At 46.2% G+C, this 26,174-nt stretch overlaps 2 protein-coding genes across 2 annotated transcripts in view; one reads left to right on the forward strand and one right to left on the reverse strand.

Annotated features, from left to right (window-relative positions):
• IGHMBP2 (immunoglobulin mu DNA binding protein 2) overlaps nt 1-9,494 on the reverse strand; it is a 43,649-nt gene extending 34,155 nt beyond the window's left edge. The window contains exons 1-4 of the mRNA XM_080405020.1: nt 9,372-9,494; nt 7,583-7,752; nt 5,607-5,799; nt 4,798-4,895 (exon numbers count right to left, since the gene is read on the reverse strand). Of these exons, the coding sequence (XP_080261146.1) occupies nt 4,798-4,895; nt 5,607-5,799; nt 7,583-7,752; nt 9,372-9,445 (535 nt within the window). The 5' untranslated portion in view covers nt 9,446-9,494. The remainder of the gene's footprint in view (nt 1-4,797; nt 4,896-5,606; nt 5,800-7,582; nt 7,753-9,371) is intronic.
• On the forward strand, nt 9,476-26,108 carry MRPL21 (mitochondrial ribosomal protein L21). Its single transcript, XM_080405069.1, has 7 exons — nt 9,476-9,536; nt 11,323-11,383; nt 15,232-15,317; nt 18,364-18,527; nt 20,067-20,119; nt 25,173-25,276; nt 25,969-26,108. Exons 1-7 carry the CDS (start codon nt 9,497-9,499, stop codon nt 26,031-26,033), a joined length of 573 nt encoding a protein of 190 aa, XP_080261195.1. The 5' UTR covers nt 9,476-9,496; the 3' UTR covers nt 26,034-26,108.
• Nucleotides 26,109-26,174: the final 66 nt, after the last annotated feature.

A 26,174-nucleotide genomic window follows, 5' to 3' on the forward strand; every position in this document is an offset into this window, starting at 1 on the left:
GACTTTTGAAGCAGCGCAACTGAGGTGTCCAGGTTAAACAAGTAACATCTGTTAAAAAGAGGCCTGGTGAGGAAGACAGAAACAGGACTAATGGTACTTTTTCCTGTTAACCTGCCTCTTGCTCTAAAGATAATTTTTGACTTAGTGTGCTAATGACTAAGAGAAGACTAGGAAGCATCCCATGGGCAGGGAAAAAAAGAATAGCTTAAAAACTGAAAGGCATTTCCCACAATGAGGAACAGCTGGGACGTAGGAGTCATTGATATTTCCTTGCTCAAGGAATGAGATCAGAAACAGGCTTCTCCTCATGCATACGCACCCTCTTCCCTTTTAATTACACACTGCCAAAAGTTGCTGTGTGGGAAGGCTGGGAAATGTGCCTCTTTTCTGGGCTGGGCATGTTAGTGGTGAGGAGGAGGGCAGAGCTGTTTAAGGGATGCTGTGGTGCCTCTAAACTCTTTTTCATCCACCAGCTGGGCTCTTAGTAGGTTCACCTGAAAAAACGTAGTTTATCCACTCCAGTAGGACTGGCCCAAGAGCTCATTACAAGCAACCCATTTAGGATTTGCATCAGATGCTCCCAGAAGACATCCATTAACCCAGCTCTAGCTCTGCAGCACCAACTCTGCATTGGTGCCTCCTGCTCTGCCCAAGGCTGTCCATCTCAGCCCCCTGATACAGATCATAGAGAGGATGAACACATAACTGCATCCTTGGGCCTGGCAGGGATGGGTCTTGCTGGTGGTCAGGCAACTCAGCCCCTGATGCACAACTTCATGTAGGAGTGTAGCACTGAAAAAAAAAAATCCACTTTGGCCATCAACGTTGGTCCTCCACCAACATTTCCAGAAGCTGAGCTGTTTCTGCACAGTCCCAGCAGTTCAGGTGAGGTAGTAGGTTGGAGGGTGATACTCAAGTCCAGGAAGGGGGGCTTTGCACCAAACACAGGTGGGAACTCCTGGGGGGAAGAGCTCAAGTATTCCAGAGCTGGAGGCCTCTCACTTCTCAGTGTACCTTCCAAAGTATATTCCTCACAACCAGTGTGTACAGGCACCAAGAGCAAACTTGGACCTTATGACCAGCTCCTCTACAGGACAACCTAACTGCAACTGAACACTGCTGGATAAAATCCAGGTGGGGAATTAAGCCTGAAACAAGGAACTTTCCCTGCTCTCTGCATGAAGCATTTGGCAGCTGAGGTGTCTGGACTGCTTAGTTTTCTCTGTAGATCTCAAGGGCTTTTATGGGCCCTGTGACAACAAGAGGTATCACAGGCCAGAGGAACAAGAAGCATTGAAGGTTTTTTGCAAATGTCTTGTCACATGCACCGAACTTGTGCCAAGAAGCCAAGGCAGTTTTGCTAGAAATCCCTGGTGCTTCCCCAGCACTCTGCCTGCTGGGTTGGTTGGCTTTTGCTGGGGACATCCCTGCCTTTTAACTAGGCTTTTTAAATTCCTTCTTTCTCTTTTCAAATGCCTTTTTACAGCAGAATTAGATATAAGCCATGCCTTTTGCACTCCACGTGACCACGCAAGCCAGCCAGTGTCTGGGCATAGAGATGAACACCCCCTTGCTTTTTCTAGACCAGAACTACAGGAGAGAGCTGGTACAGGGTTATGCCTCCAATAAGGCATAACCTTATTTCTGAAAGAAAAGGGAACACGTCTATCCAGCTTAGCTGGTCTTGCGGTGCACAGCAAGCAGAACAAGGCTGGCCTCTGCTGGCAAGCAAAGCCTCTCTATACATCCCCCACAATGTATGGGTGCAGGGGTCCCTGCACATGTGCTGTGGTATCAGAACCCACCCAAAAGCCCTGAGACTCCCAGGAATGAAATATGAGGCATCTCATTTTTTCCCCACACTTAAAAAAATTAGACTTAGGGTTCTGCTGCTGTACATACCACTTGCTGGAGCCAATTTTGCCGTTGGGAGAACACCCGGGCACAGAGATGAGTGCTTACGACTTCCACTGACCCTTCTACTTCTCAATCTCCTTGTAATTTGGTTCTTCCCCACTGTTTGCACAGAAGACAGTGACAAATGTTCCCTCTCTAGATATGGATCTCATCTATCCTGGGCCTTTCTCTTTTCCTGCACAAGTGTCAGTGCTAGCTTTTTCTCTGGGCAGGTGTTTATAAGGTCTCACTCCTACCCTTGGTGTTCTGGGCTTCTGATTGAAATGACATTAATATAGATGTGTGTTTCGACAGCTGGTTTTATGAAATGTACAGAACTTATTAATTCTGAGACTCCTGACAGATTTGTCTGATATCAGACAATGGATAGGATGAGACAGATACAGGGAAGCAGATCCCCAAGAAACACACTAAATGGTGCTTGGTCATTAAAGGAGATACTGTGTCACGGAGGAGAGGCAGGCCGAAATACTGTCAGGTTTTTCCATCTTTCCATGTCAGAGTATGCACCTGGGAAACATTTGCTGCCTTTTACAGACATATGTGTATATGCGAGTTTCAACACTGTTTGCAGAGACACAGCCCCACGTCCTATGGTGTACAGGGCACCTGGGAAACTGCATGTGCCATCATTTAGTCATAAGAGACAGGATTTATCCAGCCAGCTGCTGCGTGCCCTCCCCTTCAACTCAGTAGAGGCTGGCAGTTTGAGGCACCTTGCGGGACCTATTTAAAGTTAAAGTCATTATTATTTAATTCCTGGCTAGCATAACATCTTTCTAGTTGGTAGAAAAAAAGCTATAAAGTGAGAAGGTAAATGGAAGCCTTTCCACCCTGCCAGAGCATTTTGCTGTTCTCAGGTGATAAGCTGCCTTCTCATGTTGCATTGCCTCTGTCTAATGTGGCTCAGTGTTTCTATCAATCAATATTCTCAGTCCTGGGGAGACGAAAAATTCATCTCTGTGCATCTAAGCAATTTGAAAAGGAATTTCTCTTCATTAGATAGGCAGTTCTGCTACCACAAAGGGACAAGCAGAGTTGAAGCTGCTGAGAAAGTTAATTCATTAAAATTTAATTCTTCTATCTAATATTAAAAACCTGAGTGCACCAAGGTCCCTAGGTAGCCAAAAGGCTAAGACGTTTGACTCAGACTAAGCTCAGTGCTTAGAGATATGGAGATATGACTCACACAACATTAATTCTTTGTCCTTGGTATTTTGTAGCAGAAGCCTAGCCTGAAGGTATACTGCTGGGGAGTGGGTGCGTGTATGTGAAAGAGGCAAACCACTGCAGACAACCAAATACAGTAATCAAAGCTGGAGAAAAGCTGCAACAGCAAGCACAGAGTGCAGGGAGCTGTGGTGGAGAGGAAACAGAGTGGTACTCTGGCCAGCAAGAAACCAGGTAGGGATGGATGGCATCACATGTGACATGCTGCTGAGTGATGTGAGGAGAGATCTGAGCTCTCTACACGGCTTAAGACACAGGGTTGCTGGCCCAACCCTACCGTGCTAGGCAGCTTAATCTACCCTCTGCTCCCTAATTTTTGCAGCCCAGATGACACATCCCTTCTGTCAAGGTGTAATATAGGTATCCCAAGCAGTTGCTGAGCCTGCTGATCAGAGGCTTTTGTTTCCCCAAAAGGTTAAGCTGTGTGGTTTCATCTTTCATTTTTCCAAACACATCAAAAATATGAGATTAAAAGGGGATTCTACTCACATGCAATTTTTTTGACAGCTGTTGGTAAAGCAAAGTTGTGAGGTTTTAAGTATTTAATAAAACAAAAGCATCCTGCACATCAACTTGAGTGAATACAATCAGAAGGTTGCAAAAATAAAAATAGAAGCATTCCCATGCCATTTCAAATTGCAGGAGTTCCACAGTCACTTAATTCCCATGAAGACAGAGTTATTGTTTCCAATATAGAAGCAGTGCTGGCAGTCTCTGATCTTTGAAGTTTATGGATGGGATTGGGGCAAGAAGCAAATAAGAAATGCCTCATAAACTAAATTGGATTTCAGACTCATGAATGTGTGCAAACAAATTCCCTCATCACAAATCCTGCCTGTTTTATGCCAGAATTCAGGTTTAATTGGTACACTCTTGAGAAAAGTGAGCATTATCTAGCTGAATGGTCTCTCTTCCAGTGATGACAAGGGTCTTGACCTGAGTGAAGTGTGTCCAGGGACCCATAAACCAGTGTGAAAAGTAAGTGTTCAATGCTGCCAGTTGCAACACCACTTGTTACTCACATTCAGTACTCAGGCCCTTCCTGGAGCAAAGCAAGCTGTATATTTGATGTGAATAAAAACTTCAGAGAGATCAGTTATTTGTGTTCCCATGGCCCGTTTCAAAGAATGGGTCTTGAACTGAAGAGACCCCAAGCACCTTTCTCAGCTGGTCAGCCTGAGAGAGGACTAGGGGGACTGGAAGAGGAGTAATGGCTGCACAGTCATCACTTAGGGCTCTGGCTCTTTGCCTCTCTCAGATGTGACATCTGAAGAGGCAAATATCCTCCTAACTGAGCATGGACAGAGCACAGAGCCCTTATGCTGTGGGTAGGGAACTTCAGGTTTTGCTGACTGCTCTGGAGAGGAAAGATTTCCCCCCACCTTTCCCTACAGTAACTTTCCGTATCTGCTTCAAACCAGCATGAGAGCAACAACTGTTCTTACCAGTCCATCTAAAAGAGCTCTCCACCTGTGTAACTCTCAGCTTCACATACCAAGGCAGACTAAAACCAGCAGCAGTCTCTGTGCATGTGCTTGGCTATGAAGGTCCAGGGACTCTGACCCCAAGGATACAGAAAATTTCTCTAGAAAGATCTATCCAGCACTTCCCATCAGTCTGATATATAATCTTACAAAGAAGCATCCTTACTTGTTTCATTGAATGTGCTTGGATTCGAAGAGAAGAAGAGGACGTCGATCAGATTGGAGGCTGGACCGCTGTGATACTGCTTTAGCGCATTTAAAGCTCTGTCAAAGAAAATAGCCAGTTACATGCGCAGCATGAATTCCTTCAGAGATTCCTGCTCACTTTAGGGCTGAAGCCTGTGGGAACAGATTCAGCTTTTTCCAAAGCTGAAAAATGCTACTCCACAGCAGACTAATCCTATCTAATTGCTGCATCCCCCAGGCCTCACACCCCCACCTACCCCTTATGCTGGTCTGATTTCCACTTTTTACTATTACTCCAGTTGGATATATGCAGACCCTGGGTTGAGCTTTTTCAGCGCATTAATTCAGCAAAGAGCTATTCAGTTCTCCTGCCAGGATGGAAAAGGCTCTCTACAGAATCCAGTGGGAACCAGAGGTGATACAACACGGGACAAAAATATGTAGCTGAGTGTGAGAGAGGAAGAAAGAAGAGCAGGACCATACCAGCCAACAGGTAGAAAATTTATGCTGTTTTGATGCTGTAGATTAACATATCCAATCGACTTATCTTGGAATGGGCTCCCTCAGCAGTTAGTATGAAAAGAAAGGCACATCTAAAAGGTGGATACCTCCCCTAAGTGGAGCTGCTATAGGAGTAAGAGGAATAAGATAGGAGAGAAACCAAGCCTAGTGAAATAAGCCTGTCTCAGAAGAGCTCTTCCAGAATAAACCTGGCCATTTTCAATTGGCTTTGAGCACTCCTGAGCAGAGTCGCTGTAGGAGAAAGAACTGCAACCCCATGGTCCTTACTTTTTCAGCCTGTTGTAGGTGACATCATTGGCTAATTTCAGCAGGCGGTAAGAGCACTCTCGGTCCAAGCTCAGCATGCCATCTCGAGACTCCTCAAAGGCAACAGTCACTGCTTTGGAGGTGATACGTGTTACAATGCCGGTGGAGAGCGGATCGTTGTGGCCAGCTGAATCGTAAAGGCCCACAATATCTCCTGCAAAGACAAGTTTGAAGAGAGAGAACGAAGTGGGACAAATGTTTTGAAAAGAAGCATTTTCGGTGAGACCAGCAACCAAAGGAGAATAGCCTCCTCTTAGCAAACAAAGAACACACAACAAGAGGGAGCAAAAGGACAGTTAGCAGTGAGAAGACACCGGACAGCAACTAAACAGCTGCCTTCAGACCTCCACACACCACAGGTCTTGGGGTGGAGACCAGCAGTGCTCCCCATAGCCAGAGCTGCTCAGAAAGCCAACATGCTTTCACAAAGATCTTGGGAGAACCTGACTCCTCTGAACATTCAGACAAACCATTTTACATCAATTGTATTTCTTTAATAATAGCCAAGGAGTCTGCGTGACAGTATGTGCTTCCCAGATGACTGCTATATGCCAGTCAGAGGAACTAAGAAAGACCAGAGATTTTTGAGGACTCACTACAGCTTTTCACAGTCACTGTGAGATTACGAAAGAAAGTGGAATTGCGTAGTGTAGAGGTGAAACAGATTTTCAACAGGATGTCTGACTAAGTTTATAACTTATCTGGGGCTCGCATTCATTGAGGATTAAATTTCAGATTTACAAACTATGGGAAGATTTCCTCCACAAGGTCCATCAGCTCTTACGCTAAAATGCTTGCATCCAGGAATAATTTACTGCTATGGCAATGTTATTTCTCTTTGAAGAGCACTGGCAGATGCTCTCAAAACTGAGTTCCCAATCTGCAATGAGCCATTTTAATTTCAAAGGTCAGCAGCTTGGAGGCCTGGGTGACAAAGAGTGCATCAACAAACTGAACTTCAACACACTTTGAACCGGCACCATTGTGCGACCAGGGTCAGAAACATTGTAGTTCCCCATGATGTGCCTGCTTAGCAAGCTCAATGACCTAGCAAACTAAACCAATAAAATTACTAAACTAAACCAGAAAATTATCTGGTGCAGCCAGCTTCTCTTTTGTGGACCAGTTTTGGAGAGTGCAAGGCAATACCCTCATTGCCTAAGGAAAAAAGAGAAGGGTCTCTGGAGGAAAAAAAAATAGCAGGTGTATTGCAGACTCACTCCACAGTCAAACCCAAGTTCTTCCGAGGGGTAAGCCTGCACAGTTGGTTACAGCATGGCAGACAGCATCCTTGCCCTCCTCGGATATCAGCAAGAGAGGCAACAGCTCAGCTCTGACAGTCCTGGTCATGAATTCATGGAAGTGATGGCAGAGGGTGAGACATGAGTGAAAAGGGCGCTGGCTCACGTGCTAATGAGTCTGTATTTCTCTGGTACCTGCATTTTCAATAGAAATCCAGGCATGTAGCTAATAACAGCACATATTTCACCTTCTCTTCCTTGCCAAAAATAAGAGGAAAGGGAGAAACATGGCAACTCAGGAAGGAAAAGGAAAATCCACTTTCCATTTTGCAAATAAAATGTAAGTGACAAAAGCTCCTTACCTACCGCAAGACATAAGCATAAACACTTTGGCTTGTACAAAGAATGTCAGGAAATCTTTAACAACGAGAGATCAGGAGTTTGTTTTTATTGTTTCAGATAGAGGAGAGCCAGAATTTTCATCACCAGCACTACTTTCTGGTGCAACATATGTGTCTGTAATAAGCTGAGGGATAAAGAGGCCATTTTCCTCTAGATTCATCCTGTAGCCATAACAATCTCTCCCCTCCTTTCTTGCATCAATTGCTCAGTTCTTACAAGTATCACATTAGAATGACGTTAGGAAGAAGAATTGGTCATCTCTATGTACTTTGCACTGACAGGAATACCACTTACCAGGCCCAAAACTGTTATAGGGCAGCTCCGCATCTGAATCATATTTTCTAGGCTGAAACGTCACAAGCAGCCGTCCGTAGAGGCCAGTTCTCTGGCTGGCAGCTTGGAGTTTTAGCAGGCAGACACCTCTGCGCTGCAGTTCCTTCAGGGAGATGCTTTCCTGCCATGCCCTGGAAACCACACACAGACATGAAAACCATTTGCTGGACTGAAGCTGAGATTCAAAGATTCAGATGACAAAACAGAAAAAAGCTGGGGGAGGAGATGGAAAAGGAGGAGAAGGACAATGGCAAAAGAGACATTGGCTTGTTGAAGTGTGGGCTTATTGCAATCACTTTGTACTGATGTAAGTAGATTGGCTTCCACAGGCTTATTCTGGGAAACAGGGTGACACTCACAGAGCCTGGAGAAGAGGTAACATCTGTTTAAGTGTATTTTCCTCTCGCCTGTCTGGGTGTGAAAAGAAAGGATGTGCCTAGTTACCCACGACCCAGGAGAGGACAACCTGAGTTTTCTCCTATCACATTTAAGGGCTAACATGGAAGATTTGCCATTTTTTACATGAAGTTGTGCTAACCTCCAACAAACACCACACACACGGCTGCACAGAGCAGAGGAATTGGTATCTGGTGCAGACTTTCATGGCAGAAAACCCAGACTGGAGCTTTGCAGACTGCTGTCCTTTGGGGGCAAAGTGTTCTGCAGCAGCTGTGCTTGCTCCACAGTTTCACTTGGGGCCTGTGGAGGCATCTTTATTTTTGTATAGATTAAAATAAAAAAGAAAATCCCCCAAGTTTATTCTCCTTAGTCCCCCAGTTTAGCTTGTTTCCCCCAGTTTGGCTTGTTCCTGTAGGTTGGTTTCTAGGGAGCTGAAGTGTCAGGAAACAGGGCAATAGGGCAGCGGGGCAATGGCCCTGTCCTGTCTCCTGGCACCCTTTGTCCTCTGGGCTGGGTAAGGCCAGGCCTTATTGGCACCAGAAGTGGGGGTGTCTGTGCCCCCAGCACGGCCCCACGCAACCTGGGGGCACCTGATGACACCCCCGCCCTCCCTGTCACCACGAGGCCACATGAGTCAGGTGGGATTATGCTTTCAGCTCAAGCCCTGTGGCAGGAAGGCAAAGCTGGGTGGGGGCTGCAGGAGGAGACTGGGAGCCCCAAGATGTTGCTGACATGAGCTTGGATCCTACACGTGACAGCAAGCTCTGAGGATTCCCACATGGATAAGCTGGTCCTATAGGGGTGAGTCTAGCATGATTTCCCACAGATTGGAGCAGGCCCTATGGAGTGGGTTTCCTATTGGGATGTGCTGGTTATACAGGAGTGAGTATGGCAGCATTTCCTATAGGTGACAGGAAGCTTCCCCCAGGTGACAGGTGATCGACCATATAGGAGTGAGTCGACGAGGTTTCTTATCAATGACAGCAAGTCCCTTAGAGGTATATCCATCACCCTTCTCCACAGGTGACCGCAGGCCCTATAGGGGTGCCAGCAGGGCTTCCCATATGTAACAGCAGGTGCCTGGGGAAGGTCCATCAGGGTTCCCTATAGGTGAGAGCAGGCCCTATAGGGGTGCCAGCAGGGCTTCCCATATGTAACAGCAGGTGCCCGGGGAAGGTCCATCAGGCTTCCCTATAGGTGAGAGTAGGCCCTATAGGAGTGAGGCCGGCAGCGTTTCCCATAGGCGACAGCAGGCCCCGGCAGGACCGGTGCGTTAGGGCTGCTATAGGTGACAGCAGGCTCTATAGAGGCGAGCCAGCACGGTTCCCCACCGCGGGCGGCCCGGCGGTACCTGTTCTCGGCGAGCTCGGCCTCCCGCTCCTCCCGCAGCAGCTCCAGGTGCCGCTCCACCGCCTCCGCCGCCATGGCCCTTCGCCCCGCCGGGCACTTCCGCTTCCGGGGCGGGGGGTCACCGTCATGGCGGCCGTGGTGGCGGGGGCACGGCGGCGGGCGGCAGGTGAGACGGGACGGGACGCTCTGAGCTCCGCTCCGGCCGGGGAGGGAGAGGAGGGAGGCGGCGGGGCAGCGTCTCCGCCGCTGGCCGTTTGGACGACGCGGCGCGGCCCCTCCGCGGCCTCCCGGTGCGGCGAGGCCGGGGGCCCCGTCCCCTCGGCGGGCCCAGCCAGCCCCCGCCGCCTCCCCACGCAGGGCCGGTGCTGCAGCTCCCGGCCGGCTTGTGGCCCCGGTACAGCCGCGCCGTGTAACAGGCGGGTGAGCCCCGGAGCTCTGCCCGTGGCGGAAAGCTGCGGGGGGGAAAGGGGCGGCTCGGGCCTTGGCCTGCATCAGTCTCGGAGCAGCCGGAAAGCCGGGGCGGGGGAAAGTTAATAAAAAGGAGAATCAACTTTACAAGGGTTTTTCTAGCCTGGTGTGAACCTTTATGGAAAATCTAGGGGTTGGGGTTGTGTGCAGGGGCTCCATCGGCCTCCTTGCTGGGCTGGGAAGCTGGCAGGGTGTTTGCTGGGAGAGCAGGCAGGCAGCCTCGGGGGCCCTGGCTTTGCATCGGGGTTTGGTTTCCGTGCTGGGTGAGTGTGACTTGGTGAACTGCAGCTTCTGCAAGAGAGGTGGTTAAGTATGTTTGGTGTTAAGAGGTCTTGCTAGTCCCTTGTATCAGTCATGCTTTGGATGGTGGGTGAAAAAGGGAACGTTCCTGCAATGAAGCTGTGCAGAGTCTGGCTGTTAATTAAGCACGTTGTTCCAGGAGGGGGATTGTTACCCCTGAGGTAACATAGGGATAAATCCCTGAGTATGTGTTTTTAGGACTTCATCTCTTTCTGCTAAGTGTGTGTGGGTCTAGCTCCTTTCCAGAAAATGCTGAAGCTGCACTTAAAGTGTGATTTAAGTCATAGTGAACCACTCAAGCTTTGAAGATTTGTGTATGGGAACGGTAATGCAGCTTCACTGTTGATGAACATTAGCTTATGTATATGTAGCTCTGAAAAGCATGAATACATTTTCCTAATTCCCATGTTCTGTTGTTGTTCCTGGTTCGGCTACATAGCTCCTCCACTCCTCTTGTCTAGAAGGAGCAAGCATGACTGGGAGGGTGAAAACCCAGACACAGGAGTGTTAAAACCAAATCTGCTGGACCTTCCCCCCTCTTCCAGGTCACTGTGTTTCACTCACCATTGCAGTGTCTGCTTAGGAGCTACAGGGCCAGTGAGTTACTGGCAATATGCCTTGTCTTCCTCCTCTCTTTTCAGAGTGGGAACTTTGTAAGGCTTAGTAGAAGTTTCTGAGACTCACCTGGTAAATGTTGTGTAATAGCTTCCCTCCCCTTTTCAGAGGGCCCAGAGGGCTGGAAAGGATCCTTCTAGCAGCACCAGTTAGTGCTCAGAATGAAGAGTGCACCACAGCATTCTGCAGACTACCTGTTCCTCTCCTCTGCCTTTCGGTCACGTTGTTTAGCAAGAGATGGGTTGCTCTGAGTGTATCTGTGTTAAATTGGTGTGTCTAGGTGGAAATGTGACTTGAAGTAAGTGTGCTTGCAGTGGGAGCTCTCTTGTGCTCTCTTGCAATGCTGCACACAACTGATGGGTCCTTTCTCTTACCATGTATCTTGTTTTGCTTCCCCCTTTATCTTTGGCATGATAAAACCGAACAAAGCCTTTACAGGCAGAAAAATGGTACCACGAAGCTGACCAGTGCTGTAACGCTTCAACATTGCTGTCATGCTTCCTCACCAAGGTCTAAAAGCCTAGTTGTTGCTGCTTATTTTTAATTCTTTTTCCCTCCTTCCCTTTTAGCCTTCTTGCTTTCATCTGTGGTTCGGCAACAGAGTTCCCAGAGCACGTCACTGCAGCAAGGGTAATGTCAAACGACTTTATGCTTTTTGCCCCTTGAAATACTGATTGTCTTTTGGGTGGATGGGGAGGGTGGCTTGTTTTTGCTTTGGAAGGGAGGCTTGTCTGATCCCTTAGTCTGTCACTTCCCCCAAAGTTTTAGATTCTGCCTACCTTTGGTCACCTTTGCTAGAGGGATGCTTCTGTTGATTTGGGAAATTAAGAGTTGAGTCTAGAGATAGATGATTAGATCCTCCACTGAGAAAAGGGCCACGGTGTGGGCTCAGCCCGTAGTAGACAGCAGAGAAGCCACTCAAGGCAGGACATTGCAAGCTCCTCAGCGGCAGAAAGGGCTTCAGCTAACACTCATCTTTTTAGGTACAGGTGGCCTACTCCTCGGGCAAGGTCCATCTCCTGCCTGGAGTCTCTGATACCTGATAAATACTGAACTTGCACTGTGGTCTCCGCACAATGTGATTAACAGCCCAAGCCAGGAAACTTCAGCCTTCGTTTGTTTCAGCACTTTGAAAGCTGCTTGTTTGTGTCTGTATTTTGTTTCCTCTGCTGGGATCTCGAGTGAGACAGAGCCGTGGGCTGTGCTGCTGCTTGCTTTAACCAGAAGGGGACACTGCAGAAACGGAGAACTTCTGTGAGCAGCATCAGGGAAAAACGGCAAGATGTGCTCATTCCCTCTGCTCTTCTGAAGGCTGCGGAGGGGTGACCTCTTCCCGCTGATCCTCAGCCATGTGGGAACACAGTTTGGATCTCTGCCTCGGTGACAGAGCACCCAACATTATTACTATACCCCGCAACAGACCCACGAAGCCTTGGTGCTTGTGGCTATATACTTGTTTGCAAGTGCTTTGAGTTTCTGTTAAATGAAAGCCCTTCTTGAGGCATTGCTGGGCATTACAGAGTAAACCAATCCAACACTACTGCTGTTGTGTTAATTTGCCTTCGTTCACTAGCATCTAATGTCTTTTCCGGAATGTTTTATGGGTTTGCTCATCCTGTGTTATTTATAGAAAGTGTGGATCTCTGTGCACAGGAAGCTGGACTTCCTGTTTGTGGTGGAGATGGTATTATAGTGAGCAGCATCTTTCTCTTTGAATTTCAGAAACCAATACCTTTCTGGTCATCTCATCAAGATCCAGGGTGAATCTGCCTCTTCTTTAAAGCTAAGATTGTCTTTGTGGTATTGTAGATTCTGGCTTAATAATCTGGTGTCTTTTGGTCATGTGTCTCTTTCTGAGTAAAAGCATTTGGCATCTCTCAGGGTAATCTCTGAATGGTGCAGGATGGGCCTTCTGCCTCCTTTCCCTGGCCCCTGAAATGAGTACCACAGTTCTGAGTAGTGCTTTTCTCTCCAGTTCTTTGGGAACAAATCAATAGTTTTTGTAACTGGCTCTTATGCAGAGATGTAAGCAGCTGCCTCTGGTCCTTCTTGTTGTTGCTTCTTGTCCTAGAGATCTTGAAAAACAGCTAATTATAAGCAAGTGTCATTTGCATTTTTTCCGCTCAAACTCACACTGAGCTTCGTGCAGTGTTTCATTTCTGAATTAACACCCTGTGGCACATTTGAGCGTGTTAATTGTTGTTCAGCTCTGATGTTTTAAACAGTGTTCTCATGATGTAGTGCTGTCTGCACCACTGTCAAGAAAGGCAGTGTGCGCATGGTACAGTACCTGCGGTATTGACTGTACAGGGCTCGAAGCAGTCAGGAATTCGGTCAGTTTTGAGGCAGAGGATCCCTCTCAGTGACTATCTTGAGAAAAGCAGAAAGAATCCACTGTACAGCTAAACAGAATGTGTTGCTGGCTGCTAGCTGAAACACGCCTGGCAGTTTTCAGTCTTTCGTTCTGTATCCATACTGTAGCCTGCTCACCTTCAGGCCCCCAGTTTATTTACTAAACTGAAGGTGTTGTGCGTTGTGACAGCCGCATACCATTTTCAGTAAGTCAGAGAGCAGCATCCAAATATAGACAGTAGAGCTGTCTTCAGGTCTGCACAGAATTTGTCACTTGGGTGCTGGTGCAGCTTGAGCTGTGGTTGCTTCCACGATTGTATCAGTACTGAATGATCCTGAAGGGATGCATCTGTGGTGTCCAGAGTCCCTCAGGCTGGTCACCAGGGAGGTTTTTGGGGACCGATGCAACATCTTGCAGTGAAGAGGCTCTTGTCTCAGCGGTACGGTTGCAGAGTGTTTGAAAAGAGATGTTAAAAAAGCTACTCTCTATCACAACAGTGGAAGCTACCCTTTCAAGAAGAATCAGGATTTAATTTGCACTTTTCAGCAAAATATCTTGGTGCTCAGAGTCATCGTGAGGAATGATGCTTGTGCTTGGCTGGATGAGTATGGGGTGGTGCAAGCTCCCGCTCCCTTCTGCGGTGATTCTGAACCAAGATAGGCATGGGTCTAAGAAGTTTTGTTAGATGCCTCTGCTAGTCCCTCCCCAGTGTGGTACTATCAATTATAGACAGATGTGGTAATGGCACAGAATAGTCTTTTGGGTTAAATGTTTGTGGTATTAAATGCTGAATTGCACTGGGGGTAGGATAAGCCGTTATTATTGCCATTCAGGGAATGCAGCTGTAAGTGACAAAAGAACAACAGCCTCAACTCTCCTGTAAAGAACCCAGCTGTGGTCTTAAGGCCCTCTCTAAACTGTCTATTTAACAGAGAAGAGCTTCAAAAAACAGAGGGGGGAAAAAAGGATGCATGTGAGTCATTCATGTGCAGCGCTTAAGGCTGGTTTAAGAATGCTCATTAGCCCTTCTTCCCCATCAAAGGCAAGTTGCCTCCTCCCGGATGCTCCCCGCTGTCAGGTAACTTCAGGGCTTTGTACTTGGTGAAGTGAGCTGAGGAGCATTAATGTGTTCAGCCGCTCAGCTGTGGTGGAGGTAACTTGTAGCTATACCCGGAAAAGCTTAATAAGAGCCTTGTATCTAAAACTCGGGTGTAACAAGGCTGAAGGTAGGTCTGTTTCCATTGGAGTTGGTGACAAAATTCCAGTCTGTAAAAACAAGGGGGTGGAAAGTCAGTGGTAGTCTCTGAACTTTATTGGCACTACCACATCCAGCTGCAGATATCAACATCAGGAAGAAGTGATAGCCGGTGTGAATTTTCACTTAATTTTCCATTGGTTTATTTCTGCACTCTTCCTTTGTTTCAAACTATTTTAACTAACATTCTGAAGTGGGAAGAAAGAAAAAAAAAAAAGAGGGGGGGAATAATCCATTCCCCATAATGAATTTTATGATAGGATGGGATGTAAAGCAAACCAACCACTGAGGCATTTATCCCTTTTTCTTAAAGCTTGCTGCAGTTCACGGTGGCCCTAAATGATGTTAAGCCCTGGGAGCAGTGACTGTTGTAGGGTATTTACAGGCTGAACTAAAGAATGAGACTGTTTTCTGCATGTTTTTGAACAGCCTTCTGATATGGGCTACATCTTCAGCATTTCTTGTCCTACTGGAGTGCTTTTGCCAGGTGTCGGGAGGAGGGTCTGAGGAGTTTGCTATATCCAGTGTCCTCCATTGGATTAATTCCTCGAGAGGTAACATGGCTTTTGCCTTGTCTGCCTCCCTCTGTCCGTAACACTTTACATTGGAATAGAAAACCTCTCCTTGCTCATGAGCTGCTACAAAGAGAAATGTGATCTGTGGGAAGTTGCCTTCTGGCCCCAGTGGGTTTTAGATCTAGTTTTTCATACTGAGAAATCATTAAGTCTCCTCTTCAACTTGTGCTTTGCCAGTGGAAAACCACTTTCTAGTCCCATCTGCAGCTTCTTTTACCTTTTTCCCTTTCTTCATGCTTTACATCTCTTGACAATATCTGTGTGCTACAAATGAATCTTACCTTATCATTCACAGACTTGTTGCCAAAACATCTCTGACTTCACCCCCGTGGCCTGAAGTGAAACTTCCAGATCCAGTAGAAGAAGCAAAGTATCATGCAGGTAAAGATCTCAAGTCCCTGAGTGAAGACTAGCACTCCAGTATTGCTGCTGGTGGCAGGCCTGATTGAGCATAAATAAGTGTTTTCAACGATTGGAGCCTGGTTTTGTTCTTTGCATTTTTGTCTAGTCTGTCAGATGTGTTAGTGTCACTGGACTTGTGCTCCAGCTGCTGGTATTGGAGATTTGGGTACAGTATGAGGTTGTCTTAGTTTGTGACAATGTGACAGATTGTAACACTCCTAGAGTAACCTTACTTGATGTGATGTGTTGCTTTCTAAAGCGTGAAACAAGCCTTTTGGACAGGAGGAAACAATTATTTGTCTTTTAATGGATAAATCAAAAAGCTAAAGCCAGCAAAAGCTGTTGGATGGAAGGCACATCAGAGAGCTGGTGTATTTAAATGCATAAAACACTAGAGCCAGCATAAGCAGTTGGATGGTGGGGACATGACTGAGCTGCAGAGGTGTGACATAAGGCAATGAGCAGCTGGGATGTGACATAATGTTAGTGAATGTGTTTCTGTCCCCACATCTAGTCAGGACCGTTGAAGGCAGCCAGTGGTCCTCCTGAAAGGAGCACGTGGACTGTACAGCAGGCAGCCTCACAGGTCAGTGAGAGAAGTGCCCACAGATGTTTGGCAACCACCCTCCCTCATTGCTTCACCTTACTAGAACATGTCAATCTTCCACTTGTAACCAGACACAGGTCCCCTGGCAGGTGAAAATCAAATACAAGAAGGCAGATGTGTCTAGCCTCGTATTGCCCAAGTGGGGCTGTTGTCATCCAGACCGTGCTGGGGATGGTAGCAGGGAAGCCACATGTGTGGGATGTGTCTCAGAACTAGGCAATAATGAGCCCCAGTGGGTGAATTCCTTCTACAGTTGCTGTGGTGGTAGCAATTAGGTGTTGTGCTTCACACAGGCAATGAGCTCCTCTGTTTATTGACAGGCAGTCTTACTGTCTCGTTGTGTAAACCTCTGGGACATCTGTGAAAGGTATCTGACTCCTGCTTTAGGTGGGAGAGACCTGGGAAGTAAAGGAGAGGAGTTCTTTTACAAGGAGAGTGAGAGGTGAAAAGCTGAGTTGTGTCCACCTTTTTGCAGATAGTCTCCAATCATTGGACTGAAGTGTGTGAGTAGCTATGTGACTGGTGTGCTTTAGAGAGAGCCTCCTGCTCCAGGTCTCCTCTCTGGCTGTTTTTCATCCTGCTTTTTATCTCCTTTGTGCTCCTGGGATTGCTCAAGTGACAGATGAATGTTCTGTGTCTGAGTGTGATTTGACCCGGTAGTGAACTGTGAACTGCTCTGTTTGGTTTACTGAAGCCCTGTGGTGAACAGGGTCCCATGTTCACCTGATTGATTCACATGGGATCCTCGGGGCTGCTGTGATTTCTGTGCCTGGTAACCTCCTGCTGTTAATGAGCTTGCATCATTATCTCCTGGCTGTGCTTATCCAAAGCAAACAGCAAGAGCTTTTGAATTCTGCCTTCTATTTTTCTGCTGGCTATGGAAACAGCCAGGGGTATTTAGGATTGCTGTCCTAGCAGTTAAATAGTAACATCACTTGATGTTTCCTGTCACTAGAGGTGTTTGGAAGAGTTATCAACAACTTCAGAGCCCAAGTACAGTGTAGAAGACGTACCTTTTTGGTTATGGAAAGATGATAAAGCCCCATGGATAGAAAGTTGAAACTTGACAAGGAACTAACCCTTGTTAGAGCATGACTCCGCATGTTTTTTGCTGAGAGAAAATTGTAGGCCAGCATTTTTGAAATTTTGGTTTTGAAACGTTGACCACAGGACTACCGATCTACCTGCATCAGCAGTTCAGAGCTGCAAGAAATTTATTGTACCCATAGTGCAGTTGCGGGTATAACAAGGAAAATGTGGTTGTTTTTTTTCCTCTGGACTTTTTGTAGTGGTCCACTGTGAATCAGAGAAAAGAGCACACAGTAGATTTTTCTTCTGGGACAGCAATTCCAGCAACACAGAAGCTAAACTCTTCACTGTAGTGGGAACTGTAGTAACTACTGCCTTGCAAATAATTGGTTTTTACCTCTTCCTAGAATAGCTTGCATCTGCTGGGTTGAAACTTGGACACTTTCAGAGTGTTCCTGTAAGAACTGGGTTTGGTTTGACTGGCTGCTAAATTCTTGCCTGTCCCAAATGGATGTTTTTTTGTTTACATTCCTAGAAAAAAGAAAAAAAAAAAAGATTCAGCCACTTTTGCGGACCACGAAGAAAATCTATTTTTCCAGTTATAGAAAAGTTGCTGTTTTTCTGAACAGCTCAAGTGGGTGGAAAGCTACTATTTGGCAGTGGAATGGCACTTATTAAGCAATACCTTTTGATGTTCCTGTAAAAACTGGTTTTGGTTTCAGTGCATGGGAAGCTGATCACAGAAAACTGAGTTTGTTCATGTGCAGGACCTTGTCCCCGGCATTTGTACCGCTTCTGGCACCTGCTCTGTGTGTATGTGTATATGGGAAGAGATTTTTCAGGAAGAGATTTTCTGGAAGAGACTGACAGAAAGGTGTCTCTTGTCTTTGCTGCAGGTACAAGTTCTCAAGCCAAGCTTTGTTAGTTTTTCCTTTGTACTTTGCCAAACTCTTCCTGATGTTCCTGCATGCCTTACACGGTATTCAGAATGCTGGGCCTTCTGCATATGACTTGGAAGTTGAGTTGCTCCCCTCCAAACGTAGAATGCAAGGATGAGCACTCTTTTCTGGAACACTTTATATCTGAATGCAGTGCATTTTAGGATGCTTAAGAAATAGGCTGAGAAGTCAACAGTCTTAGATCAGCCGCATGGTATATATACTAGCTGTTTACTTACACATGGGTTTGCCAGCAACTAAAATACAAATTAAGTTTATGAAAGGGAGGTTCATGCCTTGTCGGAAACAACATTGCTGTTGATCCATGCTTAAAGATTCCCAGAAGGTAATAGTTTTGGTGGGAGAGCAGTGTGGCTGAGTTAGTTTTGAGCGGTTCTTCACACCTTGCGGGGGTTTGTACACTGATTCCTTCCCTGCTGTTTGCCCGCAGAAGTGGTACAAAAGGTGAACAAGATGATCGCAATGGGGCAGTACGGAAGGCTCTTTGCTGTGGTCCACTTTGCCAGCAAGCAGTGGAAAATAACTAGTGAAGACTTGATTATGATGGACAATGTTCTGGAGGCTGAATGTGGAGACCGAATCCGGATGGAAAAGGTGACATGCCATGCTTCCACAGTGCCTGTGATGCCATGCTGTGTGTGGGGCTAGAGCAAATTGCCTGTGAACATTCCCTAAGGCAAAACCCATAACCAGTTTTTAATAACATGTCCTGAATAGCTCCTGTCTGATCTCCCGTTCTTACTCCAGTTACTTGCCTTGTCTTAGTTTTGTTCCAATTTCAGTTACTCTGTTAGTGATAATATTATTGTGATTTCTGTTGAACAGGGTTGGAGTGAGTCGTGCCAGACTCTGTTAGGAGACAGATTTTTGTTGTACTAACTTCATCCAAAAAAAGAAAATTACAGTTGTTGTTTCTAGAGACAGCAGCTGAAGACTGTGTTTACCTTGAAACTCTCAACACCCAAAATACTTGCAGTCCTCCGGAGGGACTGTCGCTGAGCAATGCTTTGCAAGATCCTTATCGTGCTGAGTGTGTTGGGTGGAGGGAGAGGGATGGTGCATGTAGGGGAGAATTACCAAGATGCAATTCAATATCTTTACCTTTACCCTTGTTTAACTAGCAGGAGCTTGTACAGGTTTATTAATCCAAAGCTTAAATGAAAGATTATGAAGTGGGGTTGGTTTAGTCTTAATATTGGTTGTTAGAGCCAAGTAAGCAGTTAAGGAGAGCCGGGCAGTTCTTCTACTTACCCGTTGCTTTGAAGTCCAGTTTTGAGGCAGCTTTTTAGGCATGCCTTCAGCTGTGTCCTGTGTCCTTGCAGAGAGGAGTGATTTGCATGAAGTAGCCAGCTAGGAATGCAAAGGTCTGGATGGGAGTTAAAGGTGAAAAACTTGCCTAACCACCATAACTCTTCTGGGATTTTACTGGCAAGTTTCTAAAAGAAAACTGGGAATATCTCATGACCATTTGTATGCTGCTTTTAGCTGCTGCTGTACAATTAGTGTGGGGAAGGAGACAGTCTGTAAGAAATGCTGCCTCTTCTCACTATGTCCTCTTTATTATCCTGCCTGATCCTTTAGATAAGCAGGTGGTTGAAATACCCTGAAACAAAAGGGCTAGTCCCTGAGGTGGTGAATCCCACCCCCCACCCCATGCTCATTTCTTTTTTGCCCTCTTGAGGCCTGATGGAGGAGGGTGAGGACAGTATTTCTCTGCTGGGACATGGAGCAATTGCTATAAAAATCCAATGATTTTAGGAGCTGCTATTCATTCCGATCCACACAAGGCACATTCTTCTTTTTCCCTGTATTGCTTTTCATAACTTCTACAGCTGTTGGTGAGCCAGGACAGAAAGGTTCAGTGTGTTCTGATCAATGTGAAAGATACTTCCAAAGTATGTTTTAGTAGGATAAGCTGTCCTGGAAGACTGACTGTTTAACGAATCTGTTTCTTGCCTGTTAGCTGCCTTTTCCCACCATCCCTCTCTAGTAACAGTGTCAGGTTTGAAATGTGTAAAGGCCTATTTTTAAGCAGTTTGACTCCTTTATGGTGACTGTAGAATTTGGAAGATACTGTTTGCATTTCTACTGGGACAAGAAAGCAGTGACATATGCCTCGTTTATTTTCCATAGGTTTTACTGGTTGGCGCTGATGACTTCACACTTATTGGAAGGCCGCTCCTGGGGTAAGATGTCTCATACAAGAATTGTCTTTGAAACAATTCTTGTACTTAATTGTGGCTTCAGGGCTCCTACAGCTGAAACTGAAGAGAAACTTGGATTTATCAGCAGTAGCTTTTTTCCCAGCCCTGTGGCTTTTGAAAGAGCCACCAATAAAGCTTCTCAGTCTCTGCTGACTCTAACCATCGCCACACTGCCAGGATAGAACAGCAGTTAGTTTTCCAAGTGAATGAGCCATGTTTCACAGCTGAGTTTTACTAAGGTAACTGTAGGATATTCACCTCTACTGGGTTGGACCTTTTTTTCTTGTTACAAACCTTGCACTAACTAGCAGTAAATCTTGCTCTTCAACATCTTTACTCCCTTACCCTAATTCTGGTGATAGTCATCTTGGAATAACCCAGAAATCCTTTCCCATCCCTTAACCCCTTAATTTGACTTGGGTTTTTTAATCCATTTCCTTTTGTCCTTGTCTTAACCCAGCAGGCCTTAATCTTAATTTTAGAGTTCCTGATTTTCCTGTCCAGCAGTCACAGAACCAGGGAGAAGGATTTTACCTGCTTGGCACCATCCCAGTGTGTAGGACCTGCTATACAAACTGGCAGAATGCCTGCTTCTTCAGCATTTTCTATACCAAAAGGAAGTGGTGCGTGTGGACCAGGTGTTATTGCTCAGCTCTTAGCAGTAGCCAGAAGCAAAGTCATGAACTGTTGTTTTCCCCAGGACAAGAGGTTTTAGTGGTAAAATGCAAGTGAAGATGAGGTGGGTTGCAGGTGCTTGAAGTACCTGGAAGCCCTGGCTGTGGTCTGGTTGCAAGCTAAACCACTTGTTTTGGCCTTAGCTCGAACTGCAGTGACTTTGGCAGAGGATGGGCCCATGAGTAGGAACTTGTACATCTGAGAATTATTTGTTGATGCCTTGTAGATTCAGATTAGAAATACCGTGGAGTTTCATATCATTTTCACTTTTGAGTGCTTGCTGTGGCACCAGGGGGTTGTTGGTATTTAGGAGTTACTTGTAACATGTTTGTACAGTTGATAACATGACTTTGGTTGCAGTGGTGGTAGCTGCTTCAAGTTCCCTGTGTTAGGATTTTGAGAGCTGCCAGTCCTTTTAACAGTACTGCAAATATATCTGGAAGAGCGGGTTGTCAGGAGTCTTTGAATTATTGCCAGATATTGCCCTCGTGGAAGATCTTAGGAAGGGAAATCTCATTACTAGGACTAGAAGTGTCATCTTGCAGAAGTTCAGAGGAGCCCAAGTTCTGCAGGCATGGATACGCTATGTCAGGTAGTTTAGGAGCACCATCCCTCACCTGGCTGTCTTAACTAGTGGCTCTGGGGTGTTTTTTTGCAACTCTCAGTTTGTGTGCTGGACTTGGCGTGTGCAGTGCAAGACGCAGGAGCTCTAGGGCAGGAAGAGAAACAGCTGTTTGGTTCCTGCAGCTGCTCTCAGTGTGTGGAAGGTGGTGCCAGTTGCTTGAAGCAGACCAAACTGCACATCTGCCAGTGTTAGCCTGAACTCCAGTAACTGGCAGAGGAAGAACGTTGGGAGGAGGAGGCAGTAGCAGCTCACCAGGCAGATTGAAAGGCTGGTGGGAAGGTGCCATCCTCCCCCCAAGCTGTAGGGAAACCTCCCAAGTCCCCAGCTCTGATACGGGCTGAGGAAAGGAAAGCAAAACCCAGCGTGTCACGAGCAACATCGACTGCAGTTCTTTCACATAGCTCCCAGTTGTGCCTAAACCACAAACATTTTGGAGGGGAGATAAGAGGTTGGGTATGAACAAATGTGGTTTTGTTTTTCTGTTGTTTCAAAAATAAACACTTCAGTAAATGCTTGCACCAGTGTCTGCGTAAGACAGTTCATTACAGCTGCACTCCCTGTTCAAACTTGGAGGCGGGTAGGAACTTGTCCTGTTTTGGACGGACAGTGATGTTTTAATTTTCTGTAACAGTCAGATACCTCCCAAGATGACACTCCTTAAAAGCCTTAAAAAACAACAGTGCAACAAAACATATCTGCGTGGCAGAGGCTATTCTGGGAACTTGTAGCTGGCTTCTGCTCTGGAATCTGTTGGGTTTTGTGTTTGTTCAAGTAACTTGCTGTCTGGTCGATTGGCACAAGGATATCAAGCAGTATGCAGCTGTACTTTGTTTAGCTGTATAATGCAGAAAGTGTTGTGCACTTTTAAAGCTGTGATTAGAAGCGAGCATAACCTTGGGCAGATTTGCGTTTCAAGCCATCAGCTCAGTACCCTCAGCTGTTTTAGACCTGAGTGGAATGAATGGTACCTGTGAGAAAGCTTAGCTTATTTCTAGACAAAGTACTACTGATGGGGGAATTTTTTCCTCTAGATGAACCCTGCTCTTTCTCCTGCTACCTGTCCCTTTTTGCAGTGGCTTCAGTAGAAAAGGCAAAGGGCCTTGGGCCTGTTCTTTTCCCAGACAGCAAGGCTGGGATTCAGTTACCTTCTGCAGGGAGCAAGCAAGCTTGTCAGTTGAAATTATTACCTCTAAGAACTGCGATCCTTTGGTGCTGTGGATTGCCTGGATCTTTTTCACGGCTTAATGACAATAGCTTTCAGCCCAACTTACATCTATGAGATTTCAGTGTGAATTTTTCTTGCCTCCTGCAAAAATCTGATAGACTTGCTTTGTCATGAAACATTTTGCTGCTAACAGCAGCAGGCCCGACTGTCTATGTCAGACTCTGGGAAACGCGTGACCCTCTTTTTATTTTTATGGACATTCCAGTCATACCTAAAACATTTGATGAAGTTTTTTTTTTTTTTTTTCCTTGGGCTCTATTTCGCTGAGAGCTTTTCTGTTCCTATGCACTTCACCAGCAAGTTGTTTTCTGTTGTGCTTCAGCCTCTCAGCCAGCAGGTCCTAGTGCTTTGTCCAACAGAGAAGGACTTACCAGGGCCCTTTGGCCTTGAACTTTGGCTTGCAGAGTGAAGCCGTGCTTGGATACTGGATTGTCTCAACAATACCCTTAAAGGTTTACTTGAAAGCATGTCAATATCTATGAGCAATGGCAGGGGGACACTTATCTACGGATCCGTGTCAATGTTTCTGCCTTTGGCTGGATACTACCCAAGCCTAGGACAGCCAGTGCAGTCCGGTGGTGAGCGCTGTATCAGGGATAGCTTGGCTGTGCTACTGCAAACCCTGGCTCTCCTGAGAGCTGCCCAGAGATTTCAGTGACCAGGTCACTTTATCTGGCCTGGCCACTTTCCAGTTTTCCCATGTGATCATCATTAGTGAGTTTGTTACATGCCTTTACAGTCCAAGCCTGTGAGAAGTCGGTGGGAGTGTATCCTTCAGCAGGCAGGAATTAGACCCGGGAAGTATAGCTCCCTAATTATAGTGTTAAAACATGGCCAGCCACTGAAGTGCAGTTCATTTCTTGGTTTCTTCCCTCACGTTGCAAAGCTCGCCGTGTATTTCAGTAGTGCTGTTGGATCCTATCACTGGGCTGAATCTGGACAACGTCCTTTATCTGAGATGTGAGGGTCACCCAGCCTCTCAAAATCTAGATCATCTTTTGTCTCTTTTCTTCTGGGCTAGCCAATAAATGCAGGTATTAACAGTTTTTCACCTCTGGCTGCCCTTCCTTCCTCTCTCAATCTCTGATACATGTTACACCCCAGAGGGTAAAAGTTAAGAGAGATGGTAAATGTCTCAAAGCCTTTGGCCTCCTAGTGACCTTGCTGGAACAGTTAGGTTAGATGGGCTTCCCCTCTCTGCCCCCCTTAAGTGCAGACAGAGTAATTTGTCAGGAAAATGTTCTTTAAATGTCTTCCGGTGGCAAAGTGAGCATGCTAATGAGTTTTTAATGATATTCTGCAGCAATGCTGCATGAAAGAGTGTCTCTTCCTCCCTCCTTGTGGCTGTTGATTAAAACCACACTTTCCAAAGCTTTAGTCTGGCTCTTGTCTGGGGGCACTTATCTTCCCAGAGAGCAGTTGTAGTGCAGACAGGTAGCTGTTCCTCCAGTGCGTGCTTCAGAGCCACCTTGTTTTCTAGCTCTTGGCATTTTTCGTACAGCAGCTAGAAATCCCAGCATTCTTTTTCTAACTTCAGTGGGACTTTCTCTGAGCTCTGCAGAAGCCCTGGGCGGGCAGGAGGTGTGTTTGAGTGTGTCGGTAAGGTAAAGTGGAGCGACTAATTACTTTGTGCTTTTATGTGCCTGTGAATACAGGCTGTATTCTTCTCTTCGTCTCTCTCCTCAGGGAGGGAGGGAGGATGTTTACTTGCTGAGAATTTCCATATGTAGAAATGAGATATAGAAATAATTTGAGTCTTTGAGTGGTCTGAACTCCCCCAGCTGCGAGGCAGGCAGCAGTACCTGAAATCCTCAGGGAGTCCCCATCTTCTTTTCCAATTTGGGGTAAACAAGCAGGACAGACCAAGAGTGGGAGGCAGAAGAGAGGCATGTGAGAGGAGAAGGGACTTGCTCCAGGAGCCAATTAGCTGTGCTTCCTGCTAGAAACAGCAGGCCAAATCTCTTTTCACTGAGCCTTTGCCAGGATTTTTTCAGGTGAGCAAGGTGAGAAGGCTTTCTTCCAGCTGTCTGTGATGCTTTGTAGAAGGAAGAAGGACTTCTGTGCTGACCGGCATAGCACAGGAGAAGGGGCCACTGATGGGTTTAACCTGCACCATAAGCAAAGTAGGACACACAAGATCATGTGAACGTGCCAGACGAGGCACTGTATTAACTTACTGTAATCCTACAAGTTCCTGCAGGTTTGTCTTGCTACTGCCTCCCTAGCTGTTTCTGATCTTATCGCTCACGTGATAGAGAGGTACTGCCCTACAACCTATTGTATCGCTTGGCTGATCCACATACAGCACCTTGAGGCTTTTGGTTTTGCACTGTGAAGCCAACAAACTGACAGATTTCCCTCTTTCCACAGTGATTTTGTAGTTCCTGTGGATCTGGGCTCTGTAAGGCAGGATGTGTTATCTGTGTGTCGCTTTTCCCCAGAAACCTGCTTACAGATGGGACGAGAATGTAAATAGTTAAAAAGTGATACTTGTAAAATTTATTTTTAAGGAAAGATCTTGTCCGTGTGGAGGCTACTGTGATTGAAAAGACAGAGTCGTGGCCAAAAATTAACATGCGCTTTCGGAGGAGGCACAACTATCAAAAGAAGAAAAGTAAGATTAATAGAATACACAGCTTCCTTCCCTGCTGTTTTGTTGCTAGATCTGGGATGGGGGTATCATGACACAAGGGCAGTGTCTGGGGAAGGAGACTCATTTACCACGTCCCCAGGACCGCTCATGGCACAGCACCTCTTTCCCAGCCTGCTGCCCCAGGTGTGCCCACTGTATGCAGAGCACAGTGACTTAATACTCCCTTGGTCCAGCACCCTTTGTTGAATAGCCTTGCAAAAGACCTTACTGGAAAAAAAACTTCCCTGGGCAGAAAAGCAATCCTGTTCCCTTTCCAAAGCCTTAAATGTTTGCTGTGTTATCACAGATATTAGCAAGTCTTAACAGTATCCTGTGGCAGGCTTTTTGATTACCAAATGACCGTCCCTTCTCAAATACGGCTGAGAGGGAAAAAATATGACTGTTGGTTTATGGAATGGATGCTAAAACCTTGACCAGTCTGACACAGTCCCACGGGAGCTCTGCCTGGACCCCTTGTTGATGCCGTACCAACAGTATGCAGCTGTTCTGCCAATGTGGCAGCATCTGCCAGCACACCCCCTCCTAGAAACCATCACGCCTTGGCATGCCTTAATGTTGCTAAGCCAGCAGGAGCCTTTCAAAAGGTATGCAACAGTTATGTGCTGTCATCTGATCTTTTTTTTTTTTTTTTCTCTCTTTTCATTCTTTTTCAGTCATCGTGAACCCACAGACTGTCCTCCGGATAAACACCATAGAAATTTTCCCCTGTTTGTCATGATTGATCAGGTGTTGTGGGGCTTGGGTTTATTATTGCTTTAGGCAATTATTGAAATAAAACTGCCTTGTCACTGGACAGTTCTGGACTTCTTGCTGTTGTTGGAAATGGAAATCTCTATGTAATTTCTTTTTTAAAAGCAAC

The sequence above is a fragment of the Falco punctatus genome (genome assembly GCF_963210335.1).
Source record: "Falco punctatus genome assembly, chromosome: 10".
In the NCBI taxonomy this organism is placed as follows: domain Eukaryota; kingdom Metazoa; phylum Chordata; class Aves; order Falconiformes; family Falconidae; genus Falco; species Falco punctatus.